The 21,100-nt window shown below is 38.9% G+C and overlaps 1 protein-coding gene across 1 annotated transcript in view; it reads left to right on the forward strand.

The window, feature by feature from the left end:
• Positions 1-1,013: 1,013 nt before the first annotated feature.
• Positions 1,014-21,100, forward strand: part of LOC148878290 (Helicase protein with RING/U-box domain-containing protein) — a 55,245-nt gene continuing 35,158 nt past the window's right edge. The window contains exons 1-5 of the mRNA XM_088952435.1: positions 1,014-1,104; positions 1,270-1,353; positions 1,508-2,808; positions 12,594-12,716; positions 12,805-12,878. Coding sequence (XP_088808561.1) covers positions 1,053-1,104; positions 1,270-1,353; positions 1,508-2,808; positions 12,594-12,716; positions 12,805-12,878 — 1,634 coding nt within the window. The 5' untranslated portion in view covers positions 1,014-1,052. The remainder of the gene's footprint in view (positions 1,105-1,269; positions 1,354-1,507; positions 2,809-12,593; positions 12,717-12,804; positions 12,879-21,100) is intronic.

Consider the following 21,100-nt stretch of genomic DNA (forward strand, 5'->3'; position numbering starts at 1 on the left):
TTCTCGTATCAATTGTTGAAATATTATTTTTAATATTTTTGTCAATAAAATATTAATTATTTTACTTAATTCCTTATTTTTTATATTTTTAATTTTTTTTATCAATGAAATAATATATTTTTTAAATATTTAATATATATTCTTTAATTATTTTACTATTGTTTTATAAAAAAATTTGATATTTTTGTTAATATTAATTCATTGATGCATTTTTTTTAAATATTTATCATACAAAATACAAAAATTACATATTTATGATTAATTATGTATATCATTCTAGTCCACACCACACTACAAAGCGCCACTATAGGTGTGGTCCTATCCACACAGTTTGTCCACAGTTCAAAATAGCTGTGGACTGTGTTGTGGTGTGGACTGGTCCCTGCCACAGGGTGTGGTGTGGACCAGTACACACCCACCAATTTTCTCCACACTACTGAACAACCCCTTAGTGGTGGGTGTTTGACAATATGGTTGGTTTTGTTTTTAAAACAAAAACAAATATCATAAAAAATAATACAATCTTGCTAATGTGGCGGTTGTTTTTTTTCAAAAACAAAACCAAACATGTTATCAAACACCCCTTAATAGAGCAAACTCTTTTTTTTTAATGTGGAAATTATTTTTATTTTAAAAAGAAAATCATACATGTTGGAGAAAAAACCAATGCATGAATTTACCACTAGTTGGACTTGAGCTAGAATTCTACTAACATCAAATATACTTCGTTTGGCGGAGGCCTGACCCTATCTTACTTTGGGCCTGGGCTGAGAGCCATAACAAGGCATTAGGTAGGATTGTAAGAGGCCTGCTGGATTTGACACACCGAGTTCCGACTTCCGAATAATCCCAGTCAATGCTACGTATATATTATAGGTAAGGTGCCACCATACATTGCAATTAGATTCCAATCCAACGGCTTGAAGGTGCATTACAATCCTTATCCTTACATTCCCAAACGCCGTCCATTGGATAAAGTCGGACAATGGACATCCAATTCATAGCTTGTCACGTGCCTCTGCCTTACTCAGTGTCACTCTCTGCGAGCAACCATGAAACTTCGCTCTCAACGTCAACGCAGAGTTTCAGGAAGGGCCGTCAAAAGTAAAGTTCATCATCATCTTCTTCTCTCTCTCCCTCCCCCCCCCCCCTTCTTTTTTTCGTGGTCATTTCACAATCTAAGGATTCTATTCTTCTTCATCCTCAATTCCATCTATTATTTGTTCAAATCCTCACTTCAATTGATTTCTTGCTATGATCTCTGATCAGCCAATAGGTCCCGGACTAGACATAACTCTGACGAAGAAGATTACGTCCCACCTTCAGATTCTGATAGCAGTGACGGCGACAAAGGTATCTTGTCTTGTATTTCTTTGTTAAATTGGTTGAAACTTGAAAGAATCTTTTCGTGTCTTTTTCTAAAGAGGGTAAGTTTGAATTGTCGGAATGGGAAGGGAGTAAATGGAGATAAAATATCAATTATTTACAATGGGTTCTCCAAATGTAGGTGGTGTTTCTTTTCTCAAAGAAGATGAGCTAAAACACGATGAAGAGGGGGGAGGGACGAAAGAGTTGGATGGTAATGATAAAGGGAAGGTTATGATTGAAATAAGCGAAGGGGACTCCGTGACTGATGATGCCGCTGATTCTGATTACATTGAGCATCTAAAGGAAAGTAAGAAGACGGTATCGGAGAAGAAAGGGAAGAGACCAGTTCACAGGGGAAAGAAGCCGAAAAGCAATGTGGAACAAGACGGTGAAGAAAGCAACAAGGAAGAACCGGAGGTTACAATTTATGATTTTGAAGAAGTTAGTGGTTATTGGATGGATGAACAGAAGAAGAAGAACAATACTCAGAAGAAGAAAAAAAGAAAAAGAAGACCAACATTATTGTGGGAAGCTTTGGAGGAGGAGAATGAGAGATGGCTTGATGCAAATGAGACAGAAGATGTTGATTTTGATCGCCTAGACGATGAAGTGGCAGAAACTGCTGAGGAGCCCCAAGACTTGCTTATGCCTTTACTGAGGTACCAAAGGGAGTGGTTGGCCTGGTCAATGAAGCAGGAGGATTCTGAACCTCGAGGAGGAATCCTTGCGGATGAAATGGGGATGGGAAAGACAATCCAAGCCATTGCACTTGTTCTTGCCAAGCGTGCATCCCATCGAAGTAGTACCGGCTCCACTGGGCTTTTGTCCTCACCTGGTCCATCCACTGCGTTGCCCAAAGTTAAATGCACCCTTGTTATTTGTCCTGTTGTTGCAGTGATGCAGTGGGCGGATGAAATTGGTCGATTTACACCTAAAGGTAGCACCAAAGTGCTGGTATATCATGGGGTTAACAAGAAGAAGATTATGAATGAGTTCTCTGAATTTGATTTTGTCCTGACTACATATTCTACTGTTGAGGCAGATTATAGGAAGAATGTGATGCCACCCAAGGAGAAGTGTATCTGGTGTGGCAAGTTATTTTGTCCCAAGAAGATGGTTGTCCATCTACAGTATTTTTGTGGTCCTAATGCCGTTAAAACGGCTAAGCAGTCCAAGCAAGTAAGAAAGGAGGGGAAGCACAAATTAAACTATTCTGAGGTGAAAATGAAATCTCCTGTTCAAGAGGATGAGGTGATTGAATTTGAGGGCAGCAAAGTGAATGGGACTGGTAAGAGGACCAAGAAGCAACAGAAACAAGAAAAAAGAACAGTGCCTGGGGATATTTCTTCAAATGGGAAGCCAACCAATTTAGACCAGGGAACACCTGCAGGGAAATCAGCTTTGCATTCTGTAAAGTGGGAACGTATTATTTTGGATGAGGTAAGTTTACAACTTTACATGAACTCAGCAGGTTATGCTAGGGAAAGCATTTTGCATTGAAATCTCATTCTGATTCTGCTAAAGCTTGCACACGGTGAAATCCATGAATATAAGCAAGTTAGAAATCTGAAGTTGTAGCTGGTAAGGAAAAATGATAGCTGAGAAAGTGCAGTTCTCTTACTCATCCTTTGCAACCTTTTCATTACTTGTATATTGTTACATAAAAGAAAAATGTTCAACCCATTGCAAAATACCTTTCTGGGAATTGATTCAGAAATATTTAATTTTTTGGTAATCATTCACAAATATTTATTATAAAAATACTAGTTTTTTGCTTTTCAGAATTTCAGGGCAGCTTTAGTTTTTGATTCCCTTGATAACACTTATTAGTAGGCACTTTTGAAGCTTTGGTGGTGTTATTGAAGTATTTCCCTTTGCTGCACTAATTTTTAGGAATATAATGTGATTGTGTTGGTGGAAACTGTCAACTATTCTTCTATTAAGCGATTCAGTTGATTCTGAATTTCTGATTAGCCTGGTTGCTTTTGTTCTATCTAGTGATTCATTAACTTTGACAGTGTTATCACAGTACATGGCCTAGTTGCCAAGTTTTCAGGTAAAAGAAAAAATGTTAGAGAAAAAAAAACCCTATTCAGGGACCTCACCTAAATGCTTAAGCTTTTAGGTTGAACAATTCCTTGAGATGGTATTAGATCCAATTTGACCAAGTAGTCCAGCGTTCAGTTTTCATTGTCCCCATTGTATTTAATTAAATTTCAGCAGAAGGAATGGGTAGGCCTGTGCTTGTCCATGCTTCAAGCCTGATGGGCTTTCACGTGAGGGTGTGTGTTAGAGAATAAAAACTTATTCAGGTACCTCACCTGAAAGCTTAAGCTCTTAGGTTGAATGGTTCCTTGCGAACTCTGATTATTCTCTAACACAACCACCCGCATGTCAACATCTAAAATTCACAGACACCTCACCTGAATACTTGGTACCTGTGCTATATTTATCATGGATGCACCCTTTTCTCATTATACCCTTTTAACCAGTGCTAAGTGCCTAATTTTTTTGCTCACTTTCGCTTTGAGCATCATTAGGATACTTAAAAATGTTGTGCCATGTGTCAATTGGAATTCTGACAAAATATTGGCATGAATGGATCCTTTGATTTTGAGGTTCCTGGTAACACTGGATTTTGAATTTTTGAGATATCATATGGTTGCTGCATAATTTTTTATTTTTTTTTCATTTTCATACATCTTCCATTCTCATTTATTTTCTATGTTCTGAGTCTTGCCATCATAGTCCTTGTTTTTACTGTTTTCATTGGATGAGGAGATTTGAGACAGTTCCTTCATGTGACATAAAATGAAAAAGGAAAAATTTAGTCGTCCCCTTCCATTTAATGAACTTATTAAATCATGTATTTAGGGGAATGCACATGGATATCTTAATTATGGAGATTATGGAAGGACTCTTCTTCAGGGATAATGAATACCAATGATATTATTATGTGGACATTTCTAGTTTGTTGAGTACTACTAATCTTGCCCAGTTTTGCTCATAAAAGATATGCTTGAGTTGCCATCTTAAAATTTAATAAATAGTTAAGAAATATTAATATTACTTAGATAATTAACAAAGCTTTAGAAACAGGAGATTTTAACTTTTAAGATAAGTTGGATTAAAACTTTGAGAACATGAAATGTAAGTTTAATAATATTGTGAGTGGGAGTGGGGGTACAATTGTGATTTAGGACTAGAGACTGAGTCATATCTCTATGCTGTCTCTTTCATTACCTTTGTTTGATAATCCATAACAAGGGAGAGGTTGAGGAAATTGTGGCTCATAGACGTTGAACAGATGGGCAAAATGGACGGGGGTGCATCTGGAGTATTGTTTGATAGGAGAAGGAGAATACCACCTAGGCTAGAAGGAAAGTTTATAACACAACCATAAGGCCAGCAAAGTTGTATTGATTTGATCTGCTGATCAAAAAGAAAAAAAATGTTGTATTGATTTGAGTGTTGGGAAGTCAATAAACATGTTCAAAAGAATGAGTATGAGCAGGAATATAGATTTTGAAGGATCAGAAATGAGCATATCTGAAGGATCAGAAATGGACTAATATGGTTTGGTTATGTGCAGAGAAGAACATTTCACACCAGTAAAAAGTGTTCTGTTGCAAGTTGAAGGGTCCAGAAGAGGTAGGGGCAGACCAAAAAGGACTTGAATTGGAGTATTAAGAAATGATTTGATAGCTCATACTTTAACAATGAATTTGGCACTAAAAAGAGTGGAATGGTGGAACAAGAATCATGTAGTTAAGTCAACCCCATATAGTTGGGACATGGCTTTATTGATTTGATTTGAGTTAGATCAAGAAGTGACACCATGGTCTAGCATAAGTCTATTTCTATATTTGGGTTTATTATTTATTTGGATTTAGGTTATTCCAAATGAGGCATTGGCTTTTTGACATGTGGATCAGGTTTCTGTATCACCATTATCTATTAAAGCAGGGAAATAAGATGAATTAGAATTGAATGCATGCATTGGTACCTAGGGCCTAGGTGTGGTTCCAGTCCACAGATCACAAGATTAAGAAATGACAAAATGTTAACCGATATTATTTGATCATGTGCATCAAAGTCCACTGAATGCGCACTAATGAGAATGACATTAGTGCATTAGCTTGGAAACTTAGATTTAGCAAAAAAGACTTGTACAACTGAAGGTAGACAGAATGGAATAGTCCTGGACCTATTGGTGCAGCCAACCCTGGATGATTAGAATGGCATTTAAGTGAATTAACCTAATATTAGAAACTTGAAAAGCCAAAAGACAGGCAAAGCAGATCCTTCCTGTGCAAAAGATGAATTGCAAAATAAACATTACATTTTTGAGAGAAATTAGAGTAGACTGCATTCTTGCTGGTTGGATATTATGCTTGGAAAATTCATGGGCACCTTTTGTTAGACTATATAACTTCTATCATTATCTGCTTCATCTGTAAATGTTAATTGTTCACTCACAGTACGGTTTGTACCTATCAAGCAGAAGTTGTTTTCTGTATGTGATGATCTTCAAACCCAACTTAGCTAGATTGTCTATCATGTTAAATAGGAAAATGTGCATTGGATGTTCTTTGTTGCAAATTCATGGGATACTTCTTTACCAAATATGGGTACTTTGCATCTGTATCATTGTTTTATTCGTCTTTAGATGTCCATCTTACCACTTAAACCATAGCTTGGACTTAGCAAGCAAAGTTGTTATATGTTTCACTGAATTAGGAGGTAAAAGTTATTTTATGTTCTATTCTGATCCTCAAAACTCACTATGATGATTATCCAGTACATTTATTGTATGTTACATTAGATTATAATTTGGTTGATCTCTTGATGCTGGTTATCTCACTCGGTTAATTACTCGTTTTCCATAGGCAATTCTCTATGCTACATTTTCTTGACAAACCAAATCTTGTTGGTCCATTTTTTGGTTGATCTCTATGCTACATTTCGCAAATAAGCTGTTCCTTTATGCGCCTAAAATTGTTGATGAAAGATGATCCAAACATGAAAGAAAGAATTTGTTTTTTTCTTAAGATGGTGGGTGCAACCTACTAGATCTAACCTTTCCTTCAAAGTAAATAAAGAAAAAAAAGAAAAAAGTAAATATAAAGAAAGAATGTTGGATGTTGTATCATTAAAGAGAACAGGTACATACTCTGAGTATATTTGTAGTAAAAATGTATATTACCATGTCATCAGTGCCCTCCAAGTAAAGCTCATACATAAACCAATTTGTTTACAACCACAAGGTTGCTGAAAATGAATATTGTTTTTGGCTTTAGAGGAAAGGTTAAAAAACCGTTTCCTTTACTTTTAAAGAACAAACAGATTAAGGTGGTCTGGCAACAAATAAACAATAAATCGTGAAATGGATCATACTTTAATTTTAGTAAAAATTCCTGGATGCTAAGAACTATCTGGGTCAAATTGTCTGTTTTGGAATGTTAAACCTAATAACTTTATCGGTCATGGGGGGATGAACTCAGAGAGGAATGAACCAAATGGAGGAGGAGAAGAACTTCGTGGAGGCCAATCAATGGAGAAAGTATCTCAAGGTGGAGGCGAAGAACCTTCTGTTGGAAGAACTAAGAATCAGAGGGCAGATTAGTTTGAAAATCAGGGAAGCTAAGCTGGCCACGGTGCTGTTGGTAGGATGAATGTGGTAGAGTGGTTCATAGATTTTGTAGTTGCAGCAAGTACAAAAGGAAAGGGCAAATGCTGGAAAGAATTCCTAACAGAGATGGGAAGGAGGTATGTGGTGGAATGCAGGAAAAATAAAAAAGGATTCTTCATTACACTTTCAGAGTATTATGACAGTACCAGGAAGCAAATGGTCTGCTTCCTGGAAGGAAGAAAGAGCCAAGGGTGGACTGAAATAGTCAAGGCCCTGAGAGAGTTTATGTCTAGAATGAAAATGAAGAAGGAAAAAGGTTTAAAAAAGAAGATAAGAGAGGATCTCTCGAAGACAGTAGTGAACCTGGAACCCCCCAACCAAATGGCCCCTACGTTGGTGCAAGATGGAAATAGAGCGGCAATACTGTTATCGGCAGGTAAAGGAGAGTGCTCCTATAAACAGGTTGTTGAAGTTGACAAACCAGGTAGAAGTTGGGAGGAGATTGCTGATTTGGTGACAAAACAGTTGAGGATGAAGACCACATATATATTAACGCCTTTTGATGGGTGCAAAGCTCTGCTTGATCCTCTGGATAACAAGCCAGAAGTTGAGGCTGTATGTTTGCAAGATAATCTGGGCCTCCTTATGCGAGTCCCCCTCCCTTGATTGATGTTCCATCGGTCCCCAACAACAAAGGTATGAGTGTCCATTCGGCTTTGGTTACTAATGTGCCTTCTGTGCTTGAAACAGATACTCCAGCATCCCGAGCGGAAGTTCCAGTTGGGGGGAAGAGAAGAGGGAATAACAACTCTGAGAGTGAACTGAGAGAGGGAGAAGTGGCACCTAGAGAGAGACAGGAGGAGGAATTAGAGAGAATTTGGGAGAGGATCTGCACATTGTTGGAGGAGTATAAAGAGAAGGAGGAATTAGATCAAAGGGAGAGAGCAGTGATTTCTCAAGAGAAGGACTACTATAGAAGTTCAAATTGGGGGAGAGGTGGTTAAAGCTAATGCATTATCTAGGAAGAATGAGGGGAATAATAAAAGGAAAAAGAGATCAGAAGTGGAAAGGTTAATTTCAGATATTGAGGGTGATATTGAATTTAGTGAGAGAGGGGAAAGAAGAAAGATTCTGCTGTAAGGTGGAGTCTTTTGGGGAGGGTTGTTGAAAGTAGTGTTCAATGAAGATCATCAGCTAGAATGTGAGAAGAATGGGAAGTGAAAGAAAGAGAAGGGCAATTAAAGACTTACTAAGAAGAGAGAAACTAGACATAGTGTTGATATAGGAAACCAAGTTGGCAGAATTGGATAGAGGGTGGGCCAGAAGTGTATGAAGATCAAGAAGAGTTTGTTGGACTTTGGCTCCTTCTTGGGGAGCCTCTGGAGGTCTAGTAACATTATGGAGGGAGGATACTATAGAATTAGTGGAGGAGCTAATAGGGAGATATTCTGTCTTTAAAGGTAAGGAATGTGGGGGATGGCTTCACCTGGGTTCTAACCAATGTCTATGGGCCCAACACATATAGAGAGGGGAATGAGATGTGGGAAGAATTGTATGGCATTCGAGGTCTATGGGAGGACACTTGGTGTCTTGGGAGTTATTTCAATGTAATTAGGTTTTGTAATGAATCTAACAATCCCCAAAGAACAGTTACAACCAGCATGAGAAAGTTTAATGAATTCATTAATACTTGTGGTCTAAAGGAGTTACCCCTCTTACAAGCTAATTTTACTTGGTCTAATTTCCAAGAAGATGAAGAGTGGGAGAACCATTGGAGGAACCTAATAGCTAGAGCTTTATCCAGAGTCACTTTTGATCATTGCCCTATCCAGTTAAATCCTGAAGCAATAGCCTCTGGTCCACGACCGTTTAGGTTTGAGAATATGTGGTTGACTCACTTGGACTTTGTGCACCTGATTGGGGATTGGTGGAGAAGATGTAAGAGGGGTAAAGTGGAAGGGAGTGAGATTCCACAAAAAGTTGAAAAGGTTGAGATCCAAAATCAAGGAGTAGAACAGGGAACATTTTGGGAGGATAGAGGAGCAAAAGATTAATTTGGTGTCTAGGGTTGAGGAATTAGATTCCAAAGAAGCCCAAAGGATGATGAGTGAACAAGAAAGGAATTTGAGAACAAATTTAAAGAAGGATTTGGAAGAGGATCTTCTGAGAGAGGAAATTTCTTGGAGGCAAAAGTCAAAATATAAATGGATTAAGGAAGGGGATGGAAATAAATTTTTCCATGCATTGGCTAATGGGAGGAGAAGAAAAAATTTCGTGGCTAAGTTAGAGGTGAATGGGGAGGAAGTTACAAATCAAGATGAGATAGCAAGAATGTTTGTGGATCATTTCAAATCAATCTATAGGAAACCATTGAATAATAGACCAACATTGGAAGATTTGGAGTGGACTAGGTTATCTGAAGAACAAGTAAATTGGTTAGAAAGGGATTTTAGGGAAGAAGAGATCAGACAGGCGATATTTTCAATGGATAGACCCAAAGCACCCGGTCCAGATGGCTTCACAATGGCTTTTTATCAGGACTATTGGGGATGTGGTTAAAGAAGATCTTATCGAGGTGTTTCAGGAGTTTGCAGATAAAAAAAGGTAAGCCCTAGAGTTAATGCCACTTTCTTATCCCTAATCCCAAAGAAGATAGATGCAAAGGACCCTAAGGAGTATAGCCCGATTAGTCTGGTAACAAGCATCTATAAAATCCTAGCCAAAGTATTGTCTTTAAGAATTTGAGTAGTACTACCATCCATCATTAGTCAAGCACAAGGTGCTTTCGTGCAAGGAAGGCAAATAACAGATCAGATCCTAATAGCAAATGAGTGTGTGGAGGACATGAAAAAGTCGAGGAATCAAGGTTTTGTATGTAAGTTAGACTTAGAGAAGGCTTATGATCTTGTCGATTGGAGTTTTTTACTAGAAGTCCTTGGGTGCTATGGTTTTGGAGATAGATGGTGCAACTGGGTAAAGGGCTGTGTTAGCTTCTGTCATTGCTCAGTCTTGGTGAATGGGGTGGTCAAAGATTTTTTCCCAGCTTGTAGAGGCCTTAGACAAGGTGACCCACTCTCCCCGTTTCTTTTCACCTTAGTTGTAGATGTCTTCAGTAGATTAATCTCTAAGGCAGATGGGGAAGAGGAAGTGAGTGGCTGGAGGATAGGAAGGAACAATATTCGGGTAACCCACCTATAGTTTACTGATGATATCATAGTATTTTGTGAAAGGGGTGACAGGCAAAAGGTGAGGAATCTCAGAGCATTGCTACAACACTTTGAGAAGGTCTCCAATTTGAAGATAAACCTAGATAAGAGTTGTGTGGTAGGTGTTAACATGAATGAGGGGATTATTCAGTCTGTGGCAGATTGTTTAAGTTGTTCTGCCTCTTCTTGGCCATTGCAGCACCTAGGTCTCCCTCTAGGGGCTAACCCAAAAGAGAGTAGTTTTTGGACCCCAATTTTGGAAAAGTTTGAGAAAAGATATACTTCTTGGAAAAAGAACTACATCTCTATAGGGGGTAGAGTGACTTTATTGTGAGCTACCCTAGCAAACCTACCCGTTTATTTTCTCTCCGATTTTAGATTCCTACTAGGGAAGCTAAGAAGTTGGAGAGATTAATAAGAAATTTCCTTTGGGAGCCAGGGGAGGATAAGAAAAACCACCTAATCAATTGGGAAATAGTTTGTAGGAGTAAAGAGGAAGGCGGCTTGGGATTAGGAAGGTTAACTCTCAAGAATAAAGCTCTCTTAGGAAAATGGTTGTGGAGATGGCCTAGAGAAAGGGAGAGGTTGTGGCATGAAGTGATAGCTAGTATACATGGTACACTGGAAAATGGATGGGATGTGGGTGTATCACGTCAAGCTACACTGGTATCTCCTTGGAAAGCAATCCAGAGTATCCTCCCTCAGTTTCTCAACTTTGTTAGGTATGACGTCAATTCCATTATCTTTGTTTTATTTTGGAAAGACACTTGGATGGGTACTGTTGCCCTTAAGGACCAATTCCCGTCTCTCTATTCTATTTCCCTATACAAGGAAAAAGCTATCTCTCATTTTCTCCCATCTCCTAATTCACCCCCCTCCTTAAGTTGGGACTTTGGCTTTCGGAGAGGTTTGAGGGATGATGGACTTAGCAGTATTTCAGAACTGTTGTCCCATCTTGGCAGTGTCTTTCTGGACCCTCTTGGTTTGGATGTGAGATTATGGTCCCCTCACCCAAAAGGCTACTACACTTGTGCTTCCTTTTTTAAATTCCTTTGCTCTTCCCAAGGATAGTGGGGTTTTCCAACCAGGGAGATATGGCCTAGACCGGTTCCACCTAAAGTTATTATTTTTTGCTGGGAGGTGTTGTATAGAAAGATTAATACCTTGGACTACTTGTAGAAGAAAAGGCCTTCTTTGTGTTTGTCTCCTAACTGGTGTGTACTTTGCAGGGCTAGTGGTGATGATTGCTCTCACTTGTATCTTGTTCCTTTTCTAGTGCTATTTGGAGTTGGATTTTTTCTTTGTTTGGGTGTAGGTGGAATTTGTCCATAGATTTAAGTCAATTGTTTGATCCTTCCTTTTTTGTGTGGCCTACAAAAAAAAGGAAAGATGATGTGGAGGTGTATTAGATCAGCCGCCTTGTGGACAATCTGGGAAGAAAGGAATGCAAGGGTATTCAAGGAAAAGGAAAGAAGCATTTGGGTTGTTGAGGACTGTATCTTGACCAGGGCCATTCATTGGTTAAGAATTATGGACTTATTTCACACATTCTCCTTTGATGATATTTGGAGAAACTGGATAGCGGTGGCTAACAGCCATACAAGGAAGGACAAGGAATCTGTAGTGTGGATGCCTCCGCCTGAAGGATGGGCAAAGCTGAACTTTGATGGAAGCAGCCAAGGAAGCCCAGGCCCATTGGGGATAGGAGGGGTGCTGAGAGATAAGGAGAGCAACATATTAGCATTGTTTTCAGGCCCCATGGGAATAGGAGACTCCAATAGAGCTGAGATGTTAGCGACGGTACAAGGTATTCAGATTGCAGAACAATTAGGAGTTCAGCACTTGGTAATTGAAGGGGACTCTAAGATTGTTGTGGGATGGCTGATAGACCCAGCTTCAGCTATGTGGCGACACAGAGACCTATTAAGGAAAGTCAGTTGGCTCACAAGAAACATGACTGTTACCTCTCTTTGGGTGAGAAGATCAGCAAATACCTTAGCGGATGGGTTAGCTAAACAAGGGGCTTCAAGGGAACATTTATTTTAGGCTGCTCTGTAATTTTATTTCTGCTATTTCTGTTTTTTAATTTGATGTAATACTTGCTAGAAGAGGTAACAACTCGTGCCTCCTCTTGGGTCTCCTGTATTGCCTCATATTTCTGGTTTAATAAATTATATTCATTCATAAAAAAAATGTCTGTTTTGGAAAATATGAATTACTTAGTTATTTCTGGTATGCAATTACTTTTTGACCCCTTATTTTATGGCTTGTTCATGGATTTAAATTTGAACTGTAGAGTTTTGATTTGTATGGTTAGCTCATTTTACCAAGGTTCATCTTACTAATATTTTTAAATATCTAATAATAAAAATATACTTTTGATGTAGGCACATTATATAAAAGATAGACGAAGCAATACAGCAAAGGGGGTTCTTGCTTTAGAATCTTCTTATAAATGGGCTTTAAGTGGCACTCCCCTTCAGAATCGTGTTGGTGAACTTTATTCCCTGGTCCGTATAGCCAAAATTTTTATTAGTCTGATATTGTAGACACAACCACTCTATTTGGGCTGATAAAATTGCCATTTTGCTCATGTAGGTCCGTTTCCTGCAAATAGTTCCCTACTCATATTACTTTTGTAGGGATTGTGATTGCAGATCACTTGATTACAGGTAAAAACATTGTATCTACTTAATTATTTTAGGACCGTGTGGTTGTTGGAACTCTTACAATTGACAAATTATGGCAGTCACTAGTAAGCCATTTTTTGTTTTGCTATTCTTTGTTTCCCTTGTTTACAAATATGTTTAGAGACAGCTGCCATCTTTGGATTTTTTTCAGAGAATGACAGGTCTTTTACACCTAATAGCTAGTTTATAAACATAAGGACATCAGTTGACTCATCTGCAAGCATTGGTTGGGTCACATATTAGGGATGAAGCTACAACTTTTTCTTTTTCAAGCTGCAATTAGAAAGAAAAAGGAAGAAGTCATTTGATCTTCTTGTGTTCCCTTTATTCACTTCTTTGAAGTGAAACAGCATGTAAAAAAATGAGTGTGGCAGAATTGTGAATGCTTAGATGGATTTGGTAAAACTGGAAAGGACAGGGATAGAAATGACGTCATGCAAAGGAACCTAGGAGTAGCTCCAATAGGCGATAAAATGAGAGAAAGTAGATTGAAATGGAGGTTTGAGATTCAGAAAACTGAGATATAAAAACTGCCCTTCTCGGAAAATGGTTTTGGAGATTTGGGCAGCAAGAGAATAGTCTGTGATGGAGAAGTGGAGGATGGGAGCCAGGTGAAGCAAGTCAGCCATATGGTTTCTCGGTTTGGAAAGGGATAGAGAAAACCTATAGTCAGTTCAATAAAAAAAACCTCTAGTCAGTTCAGCAAGGAAATCAGTTTTGAAGTGGGAAAGGAACCAAGGTCAGATTTTGGAAGGATTGCTGGTGTGGAGGTAGTCTTCTGAAATGGTTTCCCAGAACTGTTGCAGTAGCAGTGGGCAACAAAGCAAAGGTAGCAGGCTATTTGCAGATCTCCAGTGGAAATTGTGTTTGGAATCCCCTTTTTAGAAGAGCTTTAAATGATTGAGAAATTGATCTATTTGCTCGTTTGCTGCAAAAGCTTTATAGTACTAATTTTAATCCTAATAGAGATGACCAAAGAGTGTGGTTGGGAGGAAGGGCAAGCAGTTTTCTGTCCTCTCTTTCTATAACAATCGGACCAGGGAAAGATTGCTTTTTTTTTTTTTTTTTTCTTATGGTCAGCCTATTCAAATAAGATTCTGACTAAGGATAGCCTTTTGAAGAGAGGAATGTGAATTGACTCTTCAGAGTGTGTGCTTTGTAGCAGGATGGAGGACACAGTTGATCACCTGTTTTGACATTGTAATTTCTCTTGTAGCATCTGGGTGAAAGTACACAGTCTATTTGCCTACAAGAGTTGCTGTCTGGTATCAGTGGAGAGTTTCTTGAAAGGGTGGCATTTACAAGGTTTGAGTAAAAGAGGAAAGGCTATTTGGAAAATGATCCCTGGAATTGTGTGGTGGTCTATATGGCAAGAGAGAAACTCCAGAATTTTTCAGAACAAGGGCACTCAAGAGGAGGTTGTTTGGCATAAAATTGTGGGCAAACTGTTTTCTTGGTCATCAGCTCAGTTTAACTTCAACAATTCAGAGTTTAGTTCCCTTTTTCATTATGTAGATCTTTTTATTAATGTTGATGGGATAGTGGTTTAGTTTTTGTATGGTTCTCCCTGTTACAGCCTGTAGTTGTACAGGGTTTCTTTTTGCTTTTAATGAAATTCATACTTTACCTTTTCTCAAAAAAAAAAAAGGTTAGGTCATGTGCATAAGCCACCTATGGTACTTGTTAGGAAAAATGATTTTGTTACAAGTTGAAGGGGCTAGAAGAACTAGATGGAGACTGAAAAGGACTTGGTGGAAGTCCAGGTTTATTGGGTGAAAAGAACTGCAAATGCCTTTGCTGATAATATGGCAAAACAGGGGGTGGGTACGGGTCGATTGTTTTGGGCAGTTCTGTAATCTTCTTGTTGTTTTGGGGGAGAGTTAAGTAATTTTATCTCTCCTTGAAATATTGTATATATTCTTGACTTCTTTTTATAAAATTGAATTCTGTTATTGATAAAAAAAGAAGTAACAGGAAATGCTTTAAGCACCCATAAGCTTGTAGAGACTGTGAAATCTAGCCGCAGGGCTATTTTTGTACTTTTACTCTTCTTTGTTGTATAACTATTATTATTTGTACTCTCTCTTTTGTATATTAAGGGCAGATCTGTCCTTTTACCTTTTAATATAAATATTATCTTTTAGGGTGTCGACTGACAATGTGTCACACCCACCATTTGGCTGTGTTCTCTCTCTCTCTCTCTCTCTCTCTCTCTCTCTCTCTCTTTTGATAAATATTCTCCCTCTCTTTTTCTGACTTTTGATCTGACTCTGACATGGTATTAGAGCGGGTCGCGACCTGAACTTCACATAACATCCCGGCTACTACTGGTTCAAGAACTCCCTAGCAGTATTTGGAAGTTCTTGAGTGTCATTTAATCCTCTTCCTGGATCGGCTACAGATCTGAACTTTGCAGATCTGTTTCCTGGACTGCTGCGCCATCGGATTCACCTTTCTTCTCAGATCTCCCTATAGAGACATCAGATCAGCCTGAAATTTTAGATCTGGTGTCACCCAGAGCAGATCTACTGAATCCCTTTGGTTTGGTTTGGATTGATTTTGTCTTTGAGGGGTTTAGATCCACTCTTCAGTTTGGCAGAACTATACAGTTGCCTTTTTTGGACATCAGCAGAAAGGTATTCTCCTTTTCTTTCCCTGGTTCGATTTTTTTTGGTTTCTGGAAGTGTGTGTTGTTGCCTTTTGTCTTCCAATGACATTAGAAAGGATGGAGGTTCTTCCTATTAAGTTCAATGGTACGAACTATGCATTATGGAAGTTCAACTTTCAGTTCCATGTCGAAGCTAAGGGTCTTTGGGGATACCTAGATGGATCTGTATCTAAACCTGATGACTCTGACATTAAGGGACTTAATCAGTGGAAGATCGACAACCCAAAAATTGCATCATGGATTCTAGGCTTAGTCGAAACTAATATTGCTATCCCTATGAGAGGGTGGTGCAGGATAGCCTATGAGATGTATCAATATCTTGAGAAAGTTTATCAACAATCGAATACCTCTAGACAGTATCGGATAGAGGTTGACATTTTCTCATACTATTAGGGAGATGGAAAGGTCTAGGAATATTATGCCGGATTCATCAACCTTTGGACAAAATATGAGTTAGTTCACATGGGAGAGGATCCTTCAGTATGTTGTGTTAAATACATGAAGGAACACTTTGACAAGAGAAAAATTATGCATTTCCTAATGCATCTAAGGCCAGAGTTTGAAGTTGTCTGATCTAATATCCTAAGTCGTGGAACACTTCTTGACTTAGATACTATCCTTGGAATCGCATATGGCACTGAACAGAATGGAATTGCAAAACATGATTCATGTAGCTGACCTCATATAGAGCCGATCCTATATAGTTGTGATCGGACTCGGTTATAATTATGTATAGGGCTGACAATGGGCTTTGAAAATTTGCAATCCAATCTGAAACCCGATTCTATAATCTTGGATTTGGATGGGACAAATAACATCCAATTAATTATTGGATCGAACTTGGATGTAGCCTACTCTGATTAGATAGAAATCCGAATTCGACTAATATGTATATTTATTAATTTAAAATATATATTTGATTTCAAGTTACTAAAATACTGATTTCGATCATGAGTGAAGTAGAGAAGAGAGGAGAAGAAGAGAGAAGAGAAGAATAGAGAAAAGAAGATTGGAGACCAAAAGTATGGTTGGTGGCGCCACTCTCTATTTATATGTTAGGGCGACAATATAAAATAATAAAACAGTAAAAGACAAAAATGCCCTTACGGCACATAACTAAGATTACATCACTCTCCCTCAAGTTGGGGCATAGATATCAATCATCCCCAACTTGTCACAAAGATTATAGTGCCGCATGGAGTTTAATCCTTTGGTAAGGATGTCTGCAAGTTGTTCCTCAAAGCTGATGTAGGGAGTGCAAACTTCTCCTTTTTCCAAATTTTCCTTGGTAAAGTGTTTGTCAACCTCTATATGTTTAGTTCTACCATGGAGAACAGGATTGGCTGCAATGTTGATTGGCAGCCTTATTGTCACAGTAAAGTGACATAGGGTTATTGAGAGGAAAGTCCAATTCACCCAAGAGACTCTTTATCCATAGTAGTTCTGCCACACCATGAGACATGGCCCTGTATTCAATTTCTGCACTCGATCTGGCCATCACACTTTGTTTCTTACTCCTCCAAGTAACAAGATTTCCCCCAACAAAGGCACAACAATCACTAGTGGATTTTCTGTGATCCACATAACCAATCCAATCTACATCAGTGTAAACATAAACTCTCATATGCCCATGTTTTCCAAATAGGAGCCCTGTCCTAGGGAATTTCTTCAAATATCTAAGAACTCTGTAAGTTGCCTCTAAGTGTGTGGCCCTAGGAGCATGCATAAATTGACTAAGGACTCCCACTGCATGCGCAATGTCAGGTCTTGTCATAGATAGGTAGAGAAGTCTGCTCACCAATCTTTGATACTGCTTTGTGTTTGCTATGGGCTCATCACTGCAATCCCGAAGCTTGTGATTTACATCTATAGGAGTGTTAGTAGGTTTTGCTTCAAATTTCCTTGTATCTTTCAAGAGATCTAGAATATATTTTCTCTGGGAGATGAAGATACCCTGATTAGAGTGGGCAACTTCAATTCCAATGATAACGCAAAGGCCCCAAATCCTTCACTTAAAACCAAGTGGCCAAGAATCTCTTCAATCTCTGTATCTTTGAGTCCCAATCATTGGTGATAATAATGTCATCGACATACACAATTAGGGCTGCCATTCTTCCTTGTTCTCTCTTCACAAAGAGCGTGTGATCATATTGGCATTGCTTAAAACCCATCTGTTGAACTGCATTGTGGAATCTATTGAACCAGGCCCTGGAGATTGTTTTAAGCCATACAGAGATTTCTTCAGTCTGTAGACTTTATGCTCATTACCCTTAGCACAAAAACCTGGAGGTTGGGTCATGTACACTTCTTCTTCTAAGTCACCATTTAGAAAGGCATTTTTAATGTCCAGTTGATGAAGCTCCCAATCTAGATTTGCTGCTAAAAAGAGGAGAATTTGAATATAATTCATTTTTGCTACAAGTGTAGAGGTTTCCACATAATCAACTCCATACACTTGTGAAAAACCTTTTGCAACTAGTCGGGCCTTATACCTCTCCACCGTGCCATCTGCCTTATGTTTCACAAAGATTACCCATTTGCACCCAACTGATTCTTTTCCCTCGGGAAGATTTACCAACTCCCACGTGCCATTTTTGTGAAGGGCATTAATCTCCTCCTTCATTGCATCTATCCACTCAGGAACAAGTAAAGCTTTTACAACACTCTTAGGAAGGGAAACACTGTCAATGGCAAAGAGGAAAGCACGAAAAGAGGGTGAAACATTTTCATAGGATTAGGAATGAGTAATTGGGTAGTGTTTGGTTCATGATTTGACACCCTTCCTCTTAGCAATAGGAAGATCCATATCACAATTGGAAGCGTCAATATCAATGGGTTCAGGGATATCAATTGGAACAATTGTACCTGGATGCAGTGATGGATTCAACCCCTGAGAGTCCGATGGCATAGGTTGTATAGCTTCAGGATGCTCTATGTCTATTGAACTTTGTTGAGCCTGACCTTGACTTTTGTACCGCTGTCTATGAAAGACCCAAAATGGAGGAGGGTCAGGAGGAGAAGGCAACAAAACCTATCTTTGTTTCTCCTCACTTGGATTACACCCCCCCCTTCCCCCCTGAGGAGAAGCAGGAAAGAAAGGCACATCTTCAAAGAAAGAAACGTCCATGGATACAAAGTACTTTTTGGAAATGGGGTCAAAGCAATGATAACCCTTTTGGGAAAGGGGGTAGCCAAGGAAAATACAAACAATGGCTTTGGGAAACAATGGAGCTGTAGGGAAGATGAGTTGACGAGGGAACTTGTACTCCAAGAGACAAGATGGCATCCGATTGATAAGATAAGCTGCAATCATAACAACATCCACTTAGAACCTTTTGGGAACATTCATGTGTATTAGCAACCCTTAAGCAACCTCTAGAAGATGACGATTCTTTCTATCTGCAACCCCATTCCGTTGAGGGGTTTTAGCACATGAGCTACAATGAAGAGGGCCACAAGTTTCAAAAAATTCTGTGAGGTCACCATGAAAATACTCTTTGGCATTGTTTGATTGGAGAATTTGAATCTTTGTTTGAAATTGTGTTATACCATATGTTAGAAGGCTTTCATAGTTTTAAGAACTTCTTCTCGAGAGTGCATAGGGTACGCCCATGTATATCAAGAAAAGTCGTTAGTGAAAGATATGTAGTATTTGTAGCCATTCTCTATTGGAATATTTACGGGTCCTCAAACATCAGAATACACAATTTTAAAAGAAACATCTGATCTTTTATTACGTAAAGGAAATGAAGTTCTATAATGCTTGCTTAGCTAACACACTTGATGCTAAAATTCATTAACTAACAAAGACTTAAACAATTCTACAAACAAGTATTTCAAAGACTCAAAGGACATATGACCCAAATGGTTGTGCCACAAAGTAACCTGACTCTTATTTGACTGACTCAAAGACTTTGAGGCTGCAAGACCAACTTTATTCTCCAGCACATAAAGACCATTCACCATGTTCCCTTTACCAATCGTCCTCCTAGAGGCCAAATCCTGAAAGACACAAGATTGAGGAAAAAATGTTACTGAGTAGTTCAAAGAGTGTGTAATGCTGTTAATAAATAGCAAATTAATAGGCAGCTTTGGAACATGTAAAACATTTGATAGAGGTAAGGCCAAATGGCAAGGATATAGATCACAACCAGCAATGGAGGAAAAGGATTCATAAGCTAACCTCACTTTATCTTTGCTAGAAAGAAGGGTGTATGATTGAAAAAAGGTTGACTTACCAGTCATGTGATTGGAAGCACCAGAATCAATAATCCATGGGGATTCGGAGGTATCAGTAGACACATGGGATGCAAAAGCTAAATTACCCAAGGAAGAAGCAGAAGAGGTTGAAGGAGTGAGTCCAAAATTTGCTTGTGTGAGAGCCCTACCATATTGCTCCAAATGATCATAGAAGGCATTGATAATATTTTCCTTGAGATCAGAACTAGGGGGCAATCTTGGGAGTTCACAATAGTTCCTCCACTCTGTGACTCATGAGAGACCAAGTTAGCCGAGGTGAACTTCTTCTGATTTGGTTTTTTGTTTTGTCTTGTGCTGATTTCCTACTTAAGTCTTGTGCCCACTTCGGCTTTCCATGCAATTCCCAACATGTCTGCCATGTGTGTCGGGACAATGAGTGCACCACAGTTTATCCTTATTATCAACCCTTTTCTGATCATCTCCTTTTCTTGCTGAATTGGTATTACCTCACGGCTAAAGCAATGGTCTCCCCGTCGGGGGGATTCATGGCAGATTTTTTACCTTCCTCAGGTTGAACCAGTGGATACACCTCTTGGACAAAAGGAAGATCCTTGCTGCCCAAAATTTGAACTCAAATGGGTTCATACATGGGATTAAGTCCTAGAAAAAAGGCAAACACCCACTGCTGTGACACTAACTGTTTGTAGGCTTTGGCATCCTTTTCACTCTCCCAATCAATGTTTTGATAGTAATCTACCTCTTTCCAGATAGATGTGAGGGCAGAATAGTAGGTTGATAAGTTTCTTTCCCCTTGTTTACATGTTGCAGACTCGGCTTGCAATTGATAGATTCTAGCATAGTGTCTCTGCTCGGAGTAAGTTGACCTTGCTTGTTCCCATATTTCCTTGGCTGTCGCAGCCCACATAAAGTTTTGCTTAACCGATGGTAGCATAGTAGTCAAAAGCCATGACATAATCATGCAGTTTTCCTGGTCCCACTTATCATATTCAGCAGTACCAGTCCTAGGCTCCTTCACTTTTCCATCGATATACCCTGCTTTACCCTGGGCTGTGATGTACAGCCGCATCTCCTTAGACCATGTCAAATAATTTCTGCCATCTAAGGGAGTAATGGTCGTTGGAAAGCTCATAGAGTCAGGACTGCTGTTCATTCCTCCTTGATTGGAAGAAGTTCCATAGTTTGCAGAGTCCTCAGAGGCCACAACAAAGGCTGCTAGCAGAAGTTTCAGACCTACAACCCTTCTCCTGCAGTCCACACACTCACAAAGACACAACACTCACTGAAGATTTAAAATCAAACTGCAGTCACAGTAACA

The sequence above is a fragment of the Nelumbo lutea genome, chromosome 1 (assembly GCF_056320005.1).
Source record: "Nelumbo lutea isolate HS-2025 chromosome 1, American lotus-T2T, whole genome shotgun sequence".
NCBI classification, from domain to species: Eukaryota; Viridiplantae; Streptophyta; class Magnoliopsida; order Proteales; family Nelumbonaceae; genus Nelumbo; species Nelumbo lutea.